This window comes from Populus nigra, chromosome 4, assembly GCF_951802175.1.
Source record: "Populus nigra chromosome 4, ddPopNigr1.1, whole genome shotgun sequence".
Taxonomy (NCBI): domain Eukaryota; kingdom Viridiplantae; phylum Streptophyta; class Magnoliopsida; order Malpighiales; family Salicaceae; genus Populus; species Populus nigra.
The window spans coordinates 739,328-755,109 of NC_084855.1; the positions used below are offsets into that span (position 1 = coordinate 739,328).

At 32.6% G+C, this 15,782-nt stretch overlaps 2 protein-coding genes across 2 annotated transcripts; one reads left to right on the forward strand and one right to left on the reverse strand.

Moving 5' to 3' along the window:
- Nucleotides 1-4,801: 4,801 nt before the first annotated feature.
- On the reverse strand, nt 4,802-6,584 carry LOC133691025 (cytokinin riboside 5'-monophosphate phosphoribohydrolase LOG5-like). The gene is made up of 7 exons (XM_062111332.1): nt 6,365-6,584; nt 6,192-6,289; nt 6,045-6,075; nt 5,863-5,962; nt 5,686-5,756; nt 5,283-5,426; nt 4,802-5,173 (listed from the first exon to the last, which is right to left on the reverse strand). Exons 1-7 carry the CDS (start codon nt 6,485-6,487, stop codon nt 5,075-5,077), a joined length of 666 nt encoding a protein of 221 aa, XP_061967316.1. The 5' UTR covers nt 6,488-6,584; the 3' UTR covers nt 4,802-5,074.
- Nucleotides 6,585-15,046: 8,462 nt separating this feature from the next.
- LOC133692781 (uncharacterized) lies at nt 15,047-15,754 on the forward strand. Its single transcript, XM_062113928.1, has one exon. The coding sequence runs from the start codon at nt 15,047-15,049 to the stop codon at nt 15,752-15,754; it is 708 nt and encodes a 235-aa protein (XP_061969912.1).
- The last annotated feature ends 28 nt before the right edge of the window (nt 15,755-15,782 follow it).

Genomic DNA, 15,782 nt, shown 5'->3' on the forward strand with positions numbered 1-15,782 from the left:
AATGTTAATAAAATAATATACAAGGCGGCTTTATGTCATTATGTATATGATATTAATGTAATGTCGATGACATTAATCTTTATACTTAACACTAATATTTATTGATGTATGAATAATTTTTAGAGAAATTTTTTTTTCATTATTAGGGTGTTTGAAGATAATGATTCTAGATTTATTTTTTTAATGGGTGCTTGGATCCGAAATAATCGAGGCCCAAATAAATGAGCAATTGATTTGTTAATTAGCCCAACAACGAAGCTTTTTGGTGAAAGAGCACCAAGCAGACTGTACCCTTTTGGTTCGAGGAGTCATGGTCGGTGTAACTATTGAGCCTTTGTCATCGAGCCTACATGGATCAACATAGGCCAAGCCAGGGTCACAAGACATTATCGTACACCATACAATTCTAGTAAAAAGGGTGAGGGGACCATGGTCCACCCTATGGTCAGTACTCCTAGCATTAAAATTGGTCCTTGGGGCATGTTATAGGAACCATTATTAAGTCACGCGTTCAATAAAGCTATTAACAGTAAGGAGCACCAACCAACTGAAAATCCAAGGATGGTGTAGGGACATGCTATGACCAACTTGTCAAATATGTGTGGTCCATTTTTCAAGCAAAAATACCACAGAAAGTCATTGACTTATCAGGTTTTAAATTAAAATGAATATAAATTGACTGATTTGATCAAAATCATGTTTGATTTTTAAAAAGCAAAACAATGCATTTTTTAATTTTTTAAATCTTAAAAACGACTTCCATAACCTATGTAGGGTTTAATAAATATGGTGAATTATGTTCCCAATCGACTCGGAGAGGGAGAACTCTACACTACACGTATGAAGGAGAGTAGTGTTGGGTAGGGTGGAGGATTAGTTGTCTCATGGTATATTTCTTTCATTGACCCAACAGGCCCATTTGGAAGGTGAAAATGATGGAGAGGGACCATTACAGAAACGGAACAGAACCATCTAATCAAATACTTTTCCAACCTCCACTTGAAGAGATTACTATTAAATACTTTTCATTGTAATTTATTTTCAATATTAATATATTAAAACAATATAAAAAAATAAAAAATTTATTTAAAAAAAAAAAACGAGTTCCAGTCGCGGAAACAAATGTTGCCTATAATCAAGAAATGTACTCTCATTTTATTCAAGTGATTTCTCACGTCAAGAAGCTCGATGTGTGTAAGCATATGAAGCTTCGTCTTGGCATCATAAAATTATTATGATTTTGTGATAAAATGAGTCTCGTTTTTATTAAAGAAAAAAAAAACAAGAAGAAGAAGAAGGTCAAAGCTGCTGTTGCTTCATATATGAGCTAGTTTTCCTAAATTAAATTTGATCAGAGGACAATATTTGTCCACGAAAGACCAAAGAATTATCTGTCAACACTTTATTGATCTGTTCTTGAAAAGAAAAGGGCTTATAACAGAGATTGATCTTCAATATATATTCCTTCTTCTGGGCCATATAATTGAACAATCTTGGTTACTCCACGTATCAGAGATATAAAGTGTGTCTTGTATTCTCGAAGTAACTTAGACTTATTAGGCTACAAGGACACCGATTTCTAGCTGGCATCCTTACCAAGTGCACTCCTAGCTAGCTGATTCATGGTGTAGACTGGTGATGGACGGACGTGTGAGCCTAGTTATTGTAAGGTTGTGGACCGCCCGCCGGACTGTCTTCTCGATCACCTTTATTGAAAGAGATATTTAGATGGATACAGGAGTCGGTGAAAAATACTTGTTGGACTTGATTCCATATGGAAAAGGATTTGGATTACCAGATTATTACAACAATTTGCATGTTATTAGGTTAATTCTAGTTAATTATTTTCATTAAAACATTTTTACTTATTAGATTACCGAGTTTTAACAAAGTAATTAAAAACCCCAGTAATTTTACTGAGTTAATGTTTTATTCAATTCCACTAAAAAATCAATCTAAATCAGATTTTAATTCTCGAATTCATCGAGTCAACGGTTGGGACACGGCTCAAACAAAATTGATGATCGCCTCATGTTCTTGCTTTGATCTCTACGACACAAGTAATGTTTTTTTATGGTAACATCAACATGGTTTTGCTTCGCAGATGAAGTCATGCATGAGCAAATAATTGCTAAAATATCACGTGGAAAATCGGAGTCACTGGAGGATAAAGAAGCTACCGTGGCAGCTTGCATGATCAATAGACCATGGATAGGGCACCGATCTGGATAACAACGGAAGTGGAACCCATCTCAAGAAATGTTTCTTCCCAGCAAAAGAGGTAATTGACATTTCTTGAAACAAATGACTATATCAAAGGCTTCAAAACAGGCAATCAACTATCCATTCTGCTGCGAAATGAGATTCACCGAGCAATTAGCTATAATCTATCATCAGGCATCAAGCAATTACTCAATCAGAACTTGAAAGCTGTACATGCTATAATTAATCGCTAGCTACTATTGGTATCCTTGTATTCCTTACTCCCTCTGTACAAGCACTAGCTAGTCGTTCATCATAGGTTTTGATGCGTCCACCAATATCCGCCCTCATGAACAACATTCATATGTGAAGCAAGCTTTAATCAGCACAAATTGCGCATGCCGCACTATCATCATTGCAATAATAGTGGTCAGATCCGACCTATTATGTGATTTGAAGAGGACTCGGGATAAATTTTTTTAATAAAAGATTTGAAAAAGATATTATTTTAATTTTTTTAATAGTGAAAAAATTAATTCAAATCAAATTAAGATAAATAGAATAGATTTAAAAGACCAGGTCAATTTTTTGGTTGGTTTAATGTTGAACTTGATTCAAGTTTTAGGACATAAAATTTTCCGAATCAACCCATAAAGATAGATTGGATTTACTACAATAATATCAAGGCATTTTCCCTTTTTAATTCCACAAAGGTAATAAAAGAATTTTTGTTTATCCAATTTATAAGACTCGTGTTTTGGCCCGTTGAACCCTAGCTCAAGATTAATCCAAACACAACTCAACTAGCCTAGGTATTTAAAAAAAAGATTGCCAGAGAATTATTTCTCTCTCTTTTCCTTGTAACTGTCTTATAAAATACCAAAGAAATTAATTCTAAACTTAAGTCTTTGTTGAAAGAAGGTTTAAAAAATAAGAAAATATCCCCTCTTTTGTTATTTTCTATTAGAAAATTGATTATGGAAGGATTATAGAAGTGTTTAGGGCTTTTATGTTGATTTAATGATCAAATGATTTAAGGGAGTTAATTGAAGTATTAGGATGTTAGTTGGCATACAACGAATTGATTAGGTGAATGGAATTATGGGTTTTTGAAGAACAAATTGTTTAATTATGGGATCTGCAGATTTGAAGACTGGCGGATCGGGATTCTAGAAACCCCGATCAACCGATCGACCGATTAGTCTAAATCGGCCAATTGGTTGGTTTGATGCTGCTAATCGACAATCAGTCTAAATCACCCGACCGGTTGACTTGTGATAGTGTTCGACCACTTGGTCATTTTGGTCGACCATTTGACCCTCAATAGTAAGGTTAATCGGGTCTCTTAGGTTCGATCAATATGAGATATGTTTAGAATCGATTGAGTGAATCTGTTTGGTATTATAATTATGTTTTGGTCTCCAAGTTTAAAGTTTAAATCTTTTATATTATTTTGCTTTAGGTTTTTTTTTTAGTATTTATCTGTATCCATTATAAGTTCTGTTAGTGTTCCTCCTAACGATCTTCAATAGTCTTTCATTCTATATCAATTTTTTTTCTTTCATTTTCTAGGTAAATAAGATAGTCTTTAATATGCATGTAATATAAATATTATATGCATGTTGATTATATGATGATTACAATTAATAAATTCTTGAATATTTATATATGTTGCTTTATTTCTTAAATACTCATCCATACTTGATTTTGCACTCGTATTCTGTTGAATTAAATTCTACTTGATATGACATTCATTTGCTTTTATAATTATGTGAATATATATCATGTTTTGATATTAGATTTATCAATAAATTTATACTAACAGAGCATAATTAGTCTATGTGCACATAGTAATATGTATACCTAGCTGGTAAGAAAGGAACTAACCTGTGGCGACAAATCCTACCATAGTAATCAAAGCTGCAAACCTCGTCTGTTATAATAACTTTAGGGTTTTGTCTGTTAACTGACTTAATAATTTTGTCTGATCTCTGACATGTATTCCATTTTCATATGCTATAAATAACTAAAATGTATATTAAATGTTATTTCCTTAATAAGTTGGTTGAACTCACCCCTCCATATTAATATTATTTTAGGTTTCTATTTTTCGTTAGTAGGTTGACATTTGATTGAGAGTTCTTGCTACTTTGTTTGTTGGTATACCTTACTTGCTTCCACGAGGTTTTTTTTATTTTTTGTTATTCAATGTTTTAGACACTCTATTATTATGTTGTTTTCATTAAAGTTTAGATTTTTATTTCAAAGATTGATTTATTTAATGTAATAAGTATTTTGAATTACAAATTATTTTATTGATTCTGAGGAATATTTAAAAAATTATGAAATTCTACATAAATTTTATATATATTTATTTTATAATATGTATATTTTAATGTTTAACACAGGTGAGATGTTACCACTTCTAATGTTGCTGGTCACATACTCAAGATTCGGGTCGTGATAGTTACCGAACATAAAATGCGTTTTACCTAAGTCATGGAAGAAGGAACCCTAACTAGGCATATGTTTTGAATGTGTCGAGGGAGACAGGCAGACATAAAGTACAGGTAGAGCATAGCAGCGCAGGCATGCAAGAGAGAATAAAAGGTTTTTTTTTTTTTTTCTTTGCAATTTTCTGAAAGAATATAGCATTTGCTGAAAGAATACAGCATTTGCCATTTTCTTTCAATACATGATAAAGCTAACAACCACCTACCAAATTTCCTTTTCCTTTTTTTTTTTTCTCCATGGAGATTATCCTCTTCCTTTCTAGACCAATAAATACAAATTGAAGAGGAGAAAACCCTAGATAATTTTAATAAAATCCTACAAGAAAAAAAGAGGAACCGTATCAAATGGTTTCTGATAATTAACGAGCAATTTCAGTTTGCAAAGATGCATTAAGCTCCATCTGTTCTGCCTCCCACTTAGCCTTGGCTACAACCCCATCATGCACAGGCACATATTCCTGAAAAAATGAGAAAAAACAAGAATTAAAAAGAAAGGAAAGGAAAATACTAATTCAAACAAAAAAAAAGGTAATGAAGTACCAGAACAATGTGATTACAAGAACCTACCTCAAGTTTCTGAACAAGCTCTTTAGCATTTGGGGCAGAGACAATAATACTGCGCTGAGAGGGCATGATGAACCCATCATCCACTGCCTTGTCTATGAAAGTCAGCAGATAATTGTAGTAGCCATCCACATTAAGCAAACCCACCTGTTATATCAAGAACTATGGTAAGAATTGACCTTAGAGTATACCAAACTTTGTGCCCATTTTGGAACGCGGGTGCGGTTGCATCTGCATTCCTAAATGAAAAAAAGCATTATTTTGATGCTTTTTATTTAAGAACACGGATGCAACCGCAGTAGTGCTCGCGTTTCCTTAAGCTTTTTTATTTCAGTAGTGAACGCGGGTGGCATCACAGCCACGCTCACGTTCCCAAACGAAACTTTAAAACACAAAGTAGCTTTACGGGCTTGTCGTGGATGCCAAGTTGGGCCCATGTGATGACTTCCAATAACTCCTCCAAGGTTCCATACCCACCTGGTTTAATCAATAAAATATCAAGGCATACCATCGGACACTACATCATTTGAGAGAGGGAGGAGGAGGAGGAGGAGGAGGAGAAAGAAAGAAAGAGAAGAGGTACCTGGTAAGGCAATAAAACAGTCAGAATGGCGGGCCATCTCAGCTTTTCTTTGATGCATGTCTGCTACTGGCCTGACCTCCCCGACTGTTTCTCCTGTCAGCTGCGCATAACAAAACAAAGCTGAGATGGCCCAGCAAAATAAAATAAATAATTCTATGAAGAATCCTAATTTGCGTACATACCTCTTTGCTCATCAGAGTTTTAGGTATGACTCTGTAAGAGAGAAAGCAACAAAAGAAATAGCACTAAAAATTAGCTCTTGAACAAGAAAATGAAATTATGTGGCCCAGAAAGCTTGCTCCATAGCTATAATTCATGTACACGCATACCCTATGACATGTCCTCCACCTCGATGAACCTCCTGAGAAACTAATCCCATTAGCCCAACACTTCCTCCACCATAAACAAGATCCAGACTCCTTGAGACCTTCACATAGAATCAAAATTCAAAAGAAATTCAACATTTTTGGATTTAGAAGCTAAGGTTTTTTAGTGGCTATACCAATTCTTGGCCAAGTTCAAGAGCAGCATCACGGTAGCAATCTCTTTTGCCAGTACTGCTACCACAAAACACACAAACCCTTTTAAATTTCGATGATTTAACCGCTACTTTACCGTCCTCCATCTCTCAGCTCTCTTGTATTTATTCTTTACGAGAGATTTTTCACCAAAAAAAGAGAGGACACAACTATGCCAAGTGAGAGAGATGGATCAGGTCCATATATAGAAGTATCCAAGGAGAAAAGAGAGCAGGATAATTTCGGGCAGCCTCGGAATCCTGTTATGCCACGTGTACATAACGAAAAAAATATTTGCCAAAAACGCCTCCGCCATACACCGGTCCCGTTAGATTCTTCAGCCCACTAATTTCAGCCCACGTGCACTCTATTGCCAGCTCAGCAATCACGTAGTCCATAGCATTGACAAGACCTAGAGAAATTATTCAAAATTACAGCACTATACATCCCAATGTTATTAAAACCCGGCTAGGCTTGTTAGCTTGAGATATAACCCCAATCATATTATAAAAGTTAAACTCGAGTGATTTGGTGGGTAAACTCATAATTTAATAAAAAATTAATTTGATTTTTTAAGAAAATAAATTTCAAAATAATAAAGTGTTGACGTTACATCTTGATTGCTAGTGATAGCAGCTTTCCTTGCTGGCTTCCTGCAGGGATAGCAGCTTCCGTAAAACTAGAATCGTGATTAAATTCTCTATATGGTACCAGACTAAAGCCTCTTAAACTCCAACGAGTGTTCACTATAATCTTGTTGCTTCCGCCATTGCCACTACCTTCTCTGACAGTGCTTCAATAGCCCTATATCAATGCTTCCCAACAAATCACTGCACATTTCGCGCCAAGAAACTTCCCTTCATGTGGCATGCTCAATTTGAGTCGCCGCTTCTCGGCTATAACTTAGTTTCTCCGGCATAAATTCCCCTAATCGCAACTTCCAAAACATCGCATCAAGCCTGAACAAAACTAACAAAACTTCCATGCTAGTAGATCCAGGGCTCGTGTCATGTGACTCAAAGAGGAACTCACCATTATGCAACATGGAAGTCGCAGCATCATAGAGTACCTAGCTACACTCTGATAAAACAATTGTTGATGATCAGTTTGCACTCATTGATGCACCTTATCTCAAGATGACATCACAATATATTTCCTCCATGGCTTGGGATCTGAATTTCACGACATTGTTGCTCCCATTCAAGAGTTACATGATTTGTTCCTTAGTCTTGAAGCCTATCTTCTGAGGCTGCACTCCTATGCACAATCCTTAGTGCTTCCTGCCATTAATACTCACGCAACTTCAAGAACCAGCCCTCCTCCAATTATAAACCACCCAAATCAGACTTGAAAACCAAGCCTCATCAAATCAAACCATACAGGTACCATTCGAAATGTCAATATCGTTATCAACAAGGACACGTTGCATCTCCTGTACCATTTGAAACATACCATCATTTACCATCCAATCCTTAATTCATTATTCATAATGAATTTGACTTTTTACTTAATTATTCTAATTCACCACAGCATACAAGTTTTACTTCTTTTATATAACATAATCACAACCATTTAAAATTTATTTTCCACGCAAGATTTTGTATTTTCTCTCTCATTATTTTCTTAAGCAAAAACAATTTTAATACATGATAATTTGTTTTTAATTTCTTGGCCAACCATGTACGCCGACAACATGTTTTTCTTCATAATTTAACACTTGTCACAGGTTAATCTAATTAACATTCTAACCCAATTGGTTCAATTCACCCTCCATTTACATTTTTCTCAATTTCAAATTTTAAACCCTATCTCAAAAGTATGAATTAGTTATTATTTAGAAATGTGGTTAGGCTGTATTTTTTAAAATTTTAAAATTATATTTTTTAAAAAAATTAAATTAATATTTTTTATTGTTTTAGTATGATGATATTAAAAATAAATAAAAAATATTTTTTAATAAAAAAATATTTTAAAAAACGATTTGCCTTGCGTAATATCTTAGTAACTAGTGATGGCTTCAGAACTTTCAACATCAAATTACACTCACAGACGCAATAGCAACCCATCACACACATGAGAGATTTTACTGGGTCCCCTCCTTGTTTGACTAATATTAATCTCATAATTAATAAATTGGATCTGGTCTGCTAGTTGGATTTGATAAGACATTTTAAGGATTAATTAGTATGTTTTGTTTTTACAGTATTTTCTTTTTTTTTAACAGTATTTTCTTTTCTAAAATAATTTAAAAAATAAAGCTTTTGTGTGTGCGTGCGCTTTTCTAAAATAATTTAAAAAATAAAGCTTTTGTGTGTGTGTGTGTGTGTTTTTAGGTTTCATGTATGTATAGGGACCACGAGTGAGATATTTTTTCTGGGGATATTTTACTTTAATAAATTAAGAATATTTTATTTTTTAACGAGTCAGATATTATTTTTATATATTTTAGTTTTTAAAAAAAACAAGTCACAAGAAATATAAGAAAGTGTCGTGAAATCTTTCAAGGAGGTTCAAGATTTTTTCTATTCTCTAATACATATTTATTCTCAATTATTTTTTAAAATATGATTTTTTTCTAAAATAATATTTATTTAAGTATTGAAAAGTCCTTAAATTTATAAAAAATGATCTTTATAGGTATCAAATATTAGTCATTAGTCATCTTAACTGAGAGGAATGGATCAAATTATCAGAAGAGTTAACCAATTATTCAAAATATAAATTTTACCTTCAAGTTAAATGGATTTTTTAGGACATTGTTAATGCCAATCTAAAATCTTATTTGAGCTGAATTTTACTTTAAATTAGTTGAAAAGTTTAGCTTGTAAATCCACTGAAGACTTGATTAACCTAGTATAGTTAATTTTATTTTAAAAAAAAATTATTTAAAATAACTAAATTTATTTTAAAAAAAATAACATTCTTTTGGAATTGACCCAAAAAGTTGTGACTGAGACTCAAAAAAACTTATTTCACCTGTGGCCATTATTAATTAATTTTAATTATAAAAAGCATAAAAATAATAAAATTCAAATTTATAACTGTTTAGTTTTCAACTTCATAATACCATGTCAAAAAAATAATTTTAACTTAAATATTTAAGTTGTTAGGTGATGAATTTTAAGATATGAGTAATATTATTCTCTAAAATACAATAATTTCACCGAAAAATCCAACAATTTTGATAGAATTAAATTAAAATATGTTCAAAAAAACTTTCAAGCTTTTGTCGAAAAATCCAACAATTTTGATAGAATTAAATTAAAATATGTTCAAAAAAACTTTCAAGCTTTTGTCTCTCACAGTTCAGAGAACCACTCGATCAATTCTAAAGCTCGCGTGCCATGCCAAGAACAGTTTGAAACCAAGAAGTCAAGCCACATCGTTCTCATAGAGAAATCTACTGGTTAATTTAAATTCCACTGGTTATTATCCAAACTCTTAAACAAATCATTTATTAAAAAGCCAAATGAAAGTCGCAAAACAATTATTATATAGACCTATTTTAATTATTACTATTTTTTTTTCTTTTTTACAGGTAAAGTTATCCTTTTGTCAGCTTTTTATAGATTAAAATCAAGTTATTTTCAGATTATTTCAGATAAATTCATCCCATATCTATATTTATAAAACTCTCTAATAAGCTTCTTAAATCATTCCATAACCTTCAAAAACATGAAAAACTACTTTAAAATTCAAAATCAATCCAAAACTAAAAATCTTATTAAGTTTAGATATGTTTTTTTAAGCACTTTCAAGGTAAAAAAATCATCTAATTTAAACTCTCTTTATCATATGAAACCATTTGAAACAAAAATCTACTATTTTGATGGTCGAAATCATTGCAACGATACTTTTATCTCTCTAGGCTGAAATTCGGCGATCCCCTCTTTCTCCTCCCACCCAAAAAGGATTGAAAAAATATGAAAATAAAGTTTTGTAATGAAATTAATTTTTCTAAAATTAAAGGGACCGGTCATCGAATAGCTAAAAAAGATGGGACTTAAATGTACTTTTCAAACAAATTGAAAAATCACCACCTATTTTACCTATGTTTTTCACTCTAGTTCTTTGACTTTCAATTCAATCTTTTTTTCGGAAAAAAACATGCAATTGAGTGTTAATTTGGATTTAAAAAAACTCAATTGTGTAAAGAAAAGTTTAAAGATCAAATTGAAAATTTTATAAATCACTACCTCAATCTACATTAATTTATAAGAGAATGAAAAGTAATTAAGAGTAAAGTGAAAACTCCACATATTTTAGCTTTTTACTTAGGCCATGTTTGTTTCCCGGAATTCATTTTCCGGGAAACCACTTTCCAAACTTTCATGTGTTTGTTTGCCACTAGGAAAGTTGGTCAACGGAAAACGCTTTCTGGTCAACGGAAACACTTTTCGGTCAACGGAAAACACTTTCCAGTCAAAGAAAAATTTAGTTTGGTTTCTAGGAAAGTGTTTTCTCTTTTGGCTGTGTTTGTTTTCCGGAAAGTGGTTTCCGGGAAACCACTTTCCAAACTTTCATGTGTTTGTTTGCCATTGAAAAAGTTGGTCAACGGAAAACACTTTCCAGTCAAAGGAAAATTTGGCTTGGTTTTCAGGAAAGTGTTTTCCTGAAAAATTTGGGCGGAAAACACTTTCCGGAAGTTGTGAAAAATTTAGAAATGTCATTATTTGCTGATTATATCAAATTTGATCCTCAAACTTTTGATTGCTATATATAATTTGTTTTGAATATTTATTTTTCAATTTCTTCTCTTAAAATTTAATTTTTATATTAATTTTGGTCCTTATTTTTATAATTGCTATTTGCTTTTTCCTTATCATTTTTTTATTGAAATTTTTTATTTATCAAATTTGATCCTTATTCTTTTGATTTTTACTTATTTTATTTGAAATAATTTATGAAATGTTAATTATTATTATTTTAATTTCTTCACCTTTTATTTTTTTTAATTTTTTAGATTTGATCTCTATTATTTTGATTATTATTTATTTTATTTGAGATAATTTATGAAATTATATTTTTTTTTTCAATTTCATTCTCATTCAACTTTTTAATTTGTAAGATTTGTTCCTCATTATTTTAATAAACTTGAAAAAATAAAACATTAATAAGTTATTTTCCAGCTCATTTTCCATAACATAACCAAACACTGAAAAGTGTTTTCCAACTTATTTTTCATTACACTACCAAATATCGGAAAATACTTTTCCGAAATTCACTTTTCTGGAATTCACTTTCCCAGGAATTCACTTCCCAAAAGAAAATTACTTTCCTACAAACAAACGGGGCCTTAATTAGAATAATGAACAAAATACTAATATTTTTCTTTCATCAAACTTCATATGAAAGGAATCTTTCACCTCTAACCCTCTATGGAGTTTATTGGATAGATAAGATTTAAAAAATCAACTCTACAATGAAATTTATTACGAACATAATTCACACAAACAACATCAAAGGTTATAGAGATTTTCTGATGGATCAAAGAAAATCATAGAAAAGAAATATTTAAATTATATATTATTATTCTATTGAAAAAAAAAACAGAGAAAGAAAAATTGAACATACCCTTTCAAGAGATAGATTATTCTTAATTAGGGTGGTCTGTTTGTTTTACATAAAATATTTTCTCATAAAATAGTAAAATATTTTTCAAAATTTAGCTTAAAATTTATTTTTATGTAAGATATTTTCTTAATAATGGTGGTAGAGGAGGAGGTGGTGGTGAGATAACAATGATGGCAAAGATGATGTGGTGAGATGACAACGGTGAGGTGATTATGGTGGTATTGCAAGAGGAGGTGGTGATGGTTGAAATAATTAAATAATATTGTAAGTTAATTACTATTCGTAAAATATTTTACAGAACTTCATAACCGAAAAATAGTTTCTAGCAAATAAACTAAATTTAAAAGTTGATTGTAAAATATTATACGTTAACCTCTTTTCCTGTAAAATATTTTATGGGAAACAAATATAGAAAAATATTTTTTGAAAAATATTTTATGAAAACAAACACAAGAATATTTAAAAAATATTTTCTTGTAAAATATCTTACACGAGACAAACATACCCTTAGGTTCATACACTTTGATATGATAATTTGAAGATTATTCTCAATTAGATACATACACTTTGATGTGATAATTTGAAGATTACTCTTCCATGAATCTTCATACGAAGAGAGCCTTCACCTTTGACATGCAAATGAAAAATAGCAAAACACCTTCCCCACAAAGGAAATTTTTTATTGAGTGGATAATATCAAACAACAACCCATTTCATTGTGGACATTATTGCAAATGACAAGGATAGAATGTATAAAATTTTCTGGTGACTCAATTGACATATATGCAGTTCTAACTTCAAGAGATGGTGTTTAGCCTGGATCGTGATTTGAACTTGGCAATTTAAGAAAGCAAGCATGGCCTATCATTAATTATATCATAGCTTGTCATGATCTCATGCTCCACCATGAAACCCGATGGCTCGAGGAAGCTGGCGAAAATGCGTGGTCTCAGGTGCTCACTGATCATTTTCACCACATTTAGATATCATTCTCCTTAGCATAAGGAAAATGGAATGATGATAGGTTCGTTGATCCTAGCAAGTGTGTGGGTTTTCCGTGTACGACTTCTCTAGGTTCACTTCAAGAGAAAATGACCTTTGTTTGAGCTCTTTTGAACCGTCGCAACCAAGCTAAACAAAAGTGAATCACAAGAGGAGAAAACGGCAAGGATCGAAGGTGTGGTTGGTGTCTCTATGATTATGTTTTTGTGCGGTGGTGGCCGCTTGTATGGTGGTGGTTCAAAAGGTGACAAATCAAAGACAAAGGGATGCATAAAGTGAAGGTGGGTTGACTACTGAGGGGGCATAGAGGCAAAAGGTCCAAGGGCGGTAGGCGCCTCAAAGTTCTTTGAAGTTTTTAATTATGTAGATATTGGCGTGGACTTAGACTTTGAGAGAGAGAGGATTTTCCACCTAAAACTTTACAATGACATCATGCATGTTTCTTATATGTAGGCAGACATTCCCATCCCCCCTTCCCATTTGATTCCCAAAATTCCAAAGGGCAGCAGTAAAGTGAAAACTTCCATGGATGTTCTTACATGGTAGGGTTCTACATCAGTGGGTATATACCATCCATCGATTGAAAGACAATTCAGTAGTTTTTCTTCTAGATAAAAAAACCATGTATTATTCCGGCAAGTCAACTCGGGATATGAACCGGTTCGAATTAAAAAAAAAAGAAAAAGAAAAGGTGACTTGTTAACACGCAACCCCATCAATCCGGAGTAAACTACAAAACCTGAAGAAAAGAAGTTCTTCTTCTTCTCCGTCCTTTCACTTCCCCTCGCTATCATATATTCTTAGAGAAATATGGATATGTGTGGCTGCAAGAATGATCTGAATCTTGAGAGCTAGGCCGAAGTAGATAGGTTGGACCAATTAACTATCAATAAAATACCAATTTAATTTCAGCATTTTGATTCTCTTTTCATCGATTAGGCTTTAGTAAAACTTCAGTATTTTAAAACCATATTTTGCATAAAAAAGAAAAAAACTTAAATATACTTTTTTTCATATTCTGATTCTTGTGTATGTATCACTTTTTGGAGATTTGAATATGAAATTCTCAAATAAAAATCCCACATCCTAATTAAATATTAGATGATCAAAATAATGCTTTAATTCACCTCAATTTCCATCGGCCATCTCCAATTGAATGTGATGTTCAAGACTTTAAAGTAAGCCAATATTTTGGAATTCCACCTTCCAACTACAATTTTTATCTTGTGTTCGTCATCTTCTATTTTCAAAAATATAAAGACTAATTATCTTGTTATTTAAAGTCATAATGGTTCATGTTACAAGTTAACTTAAATATTTTTTAAACGATAAAAATAATAATATTTTGATTTTAAAAAAATTAAAAATAATCACCAAGATTTTGAACAAATTTTTCATTGATTAACTGGGTCATGGGTCAGTTTCAAAGATTAAAAAAAAATTGATAACGTTAAAAATTAAAAATTAAATTGATAATTTTGAGATGTTTTTTAATGGTCTTGATTTGTTAATGTCAAAAATTAAATAGAAAAAAAGTAACATTTTGTCTTCTAGCAAGAAGCTGGCATGGACAAGGAACCTTCAGAAGAATTTCTCGGAAGTTCCTTGCTCAGTAACTCAAACCATGAATCTAAATCCAGGATCATGTCCATAGAAAACAGAGGCACGTACAGTAGAAATGGCCTGTTCTGCTTCATTAAGCTCGACAGTTTGTCTGGTTTGCAATTTTCAAGAATTGAACATAGGCTGGCACCTCCCTTCCGTGCATGCAAACCTGACTAAATCAGTCTAAATCACCAAATATAATATTGAATGCCTACCTCTATCTGAAATGGAAGCTTCCTCTGGGACATATTTGGTCCCCAAAGCTGTTGCCAGTAATTCTAGGTTCGTGCTACAAAGGATACTTCATTGTCCTTTTCCTCAAGATCTGAGATCTTGATCAGGATAGCCTGTCTTTCAAGGTTTTGTATAAAAACCAGGAGATGTTTTAGTCTGGTCACTAATGCCAATTACCTGAAAATTGAACCCTCTATTTGTGCCTAAATCCTCTCGACAAGTGCCACAAAATTCTTGTATCTTCGTTGAGAATGGCACTGCCTGATTTCAATGCTCTCAGAGACTTGCACAATTCTGCCAATGACCTCCTCCATTCACCAGAAATCCAACAAGTTCTTGTCAGCCAGAAACAAGAAAAATGGCTTCACGAAGTCTCAGAGGCATCTCTAAGAATGTTGGACGTGTGTGGTGCATCTAAAGATGTTCTTTTGCTTGTCAGAGAACATCTTGTAGACTTACAATTCACAATACGTAGAAAAAGGGTTTGCAAGCAAGATATTAGCACCGAAATTGCAGCCTATAATCTCTACAGAAAGAAGCTAAAGAGAGGGACATTGAAATGCCTGAAATCACTCAAGGGAATGACAGGCAAATCTGTAACATCAGATGCCTCACATGTAGACCACAGCATTGTGGTGGTTGTTGAAGTGCTAAGAGAAGTAAGTGCGACAGCCATCACCATTGTTGAATCTTTATTATCACTCGTTTCAATTCCATGGCTGGAGCAGGGATCAAGTAAAGGGTCCTTTATAAGGTCCACGTTTTTGCGATCAACTGGCCAGAGACTGTATGATTTTTTTGATGAAACTGCACTTCATAGTGCAAATAAAAGATTGGAGGCAGTTGAGATTGCTGTAGAGCTAAAACTTTTGAGAAAAAAAAGGTCGAACCATGCTGTTTACATGGCATGGTTACAACTTACAGTAAAGGCTTCTCTGTTCTCTGATTACATCTTCTAAACAAAAGATATTGGACACATAACAATTA

What these genes read in the sequence shown, in the direction of transcription:
- LOC133691025 (XM_062111332.1), bottom strand. Translation starts at nt 6,487, where the DNA reads ATGGAGGACGGTAAAGTAGCGGTTAAATCATCGAAATTTAAAAGGGTT. An exon ending in TTGGCATCCACGACAAGCCC is followed by an intron (nt 5,427 to 5,685) that starts GTAAAGCTACTT and finishes TTGATATAACAG; the next exon opens with GTGGGTTTGCTTAATGTGGA. An exon ending in AGCTTGTTCAGAAACTTGAG is followed by an intron (nt 5,174 to 5,282) that starts GTAGGTTCTTGT and finishes TCATTTTTTCAG; the next exon opens with GAATATGTGCCTGTGCATGA.
- LOC133692781 (XM_062113928.1), top strand. Translation starts at nt 15,047, where the DNA reads ATGGCACTGCCTGATTTCAATGCTCTCAGAGACTTGCACAATTCTGCC.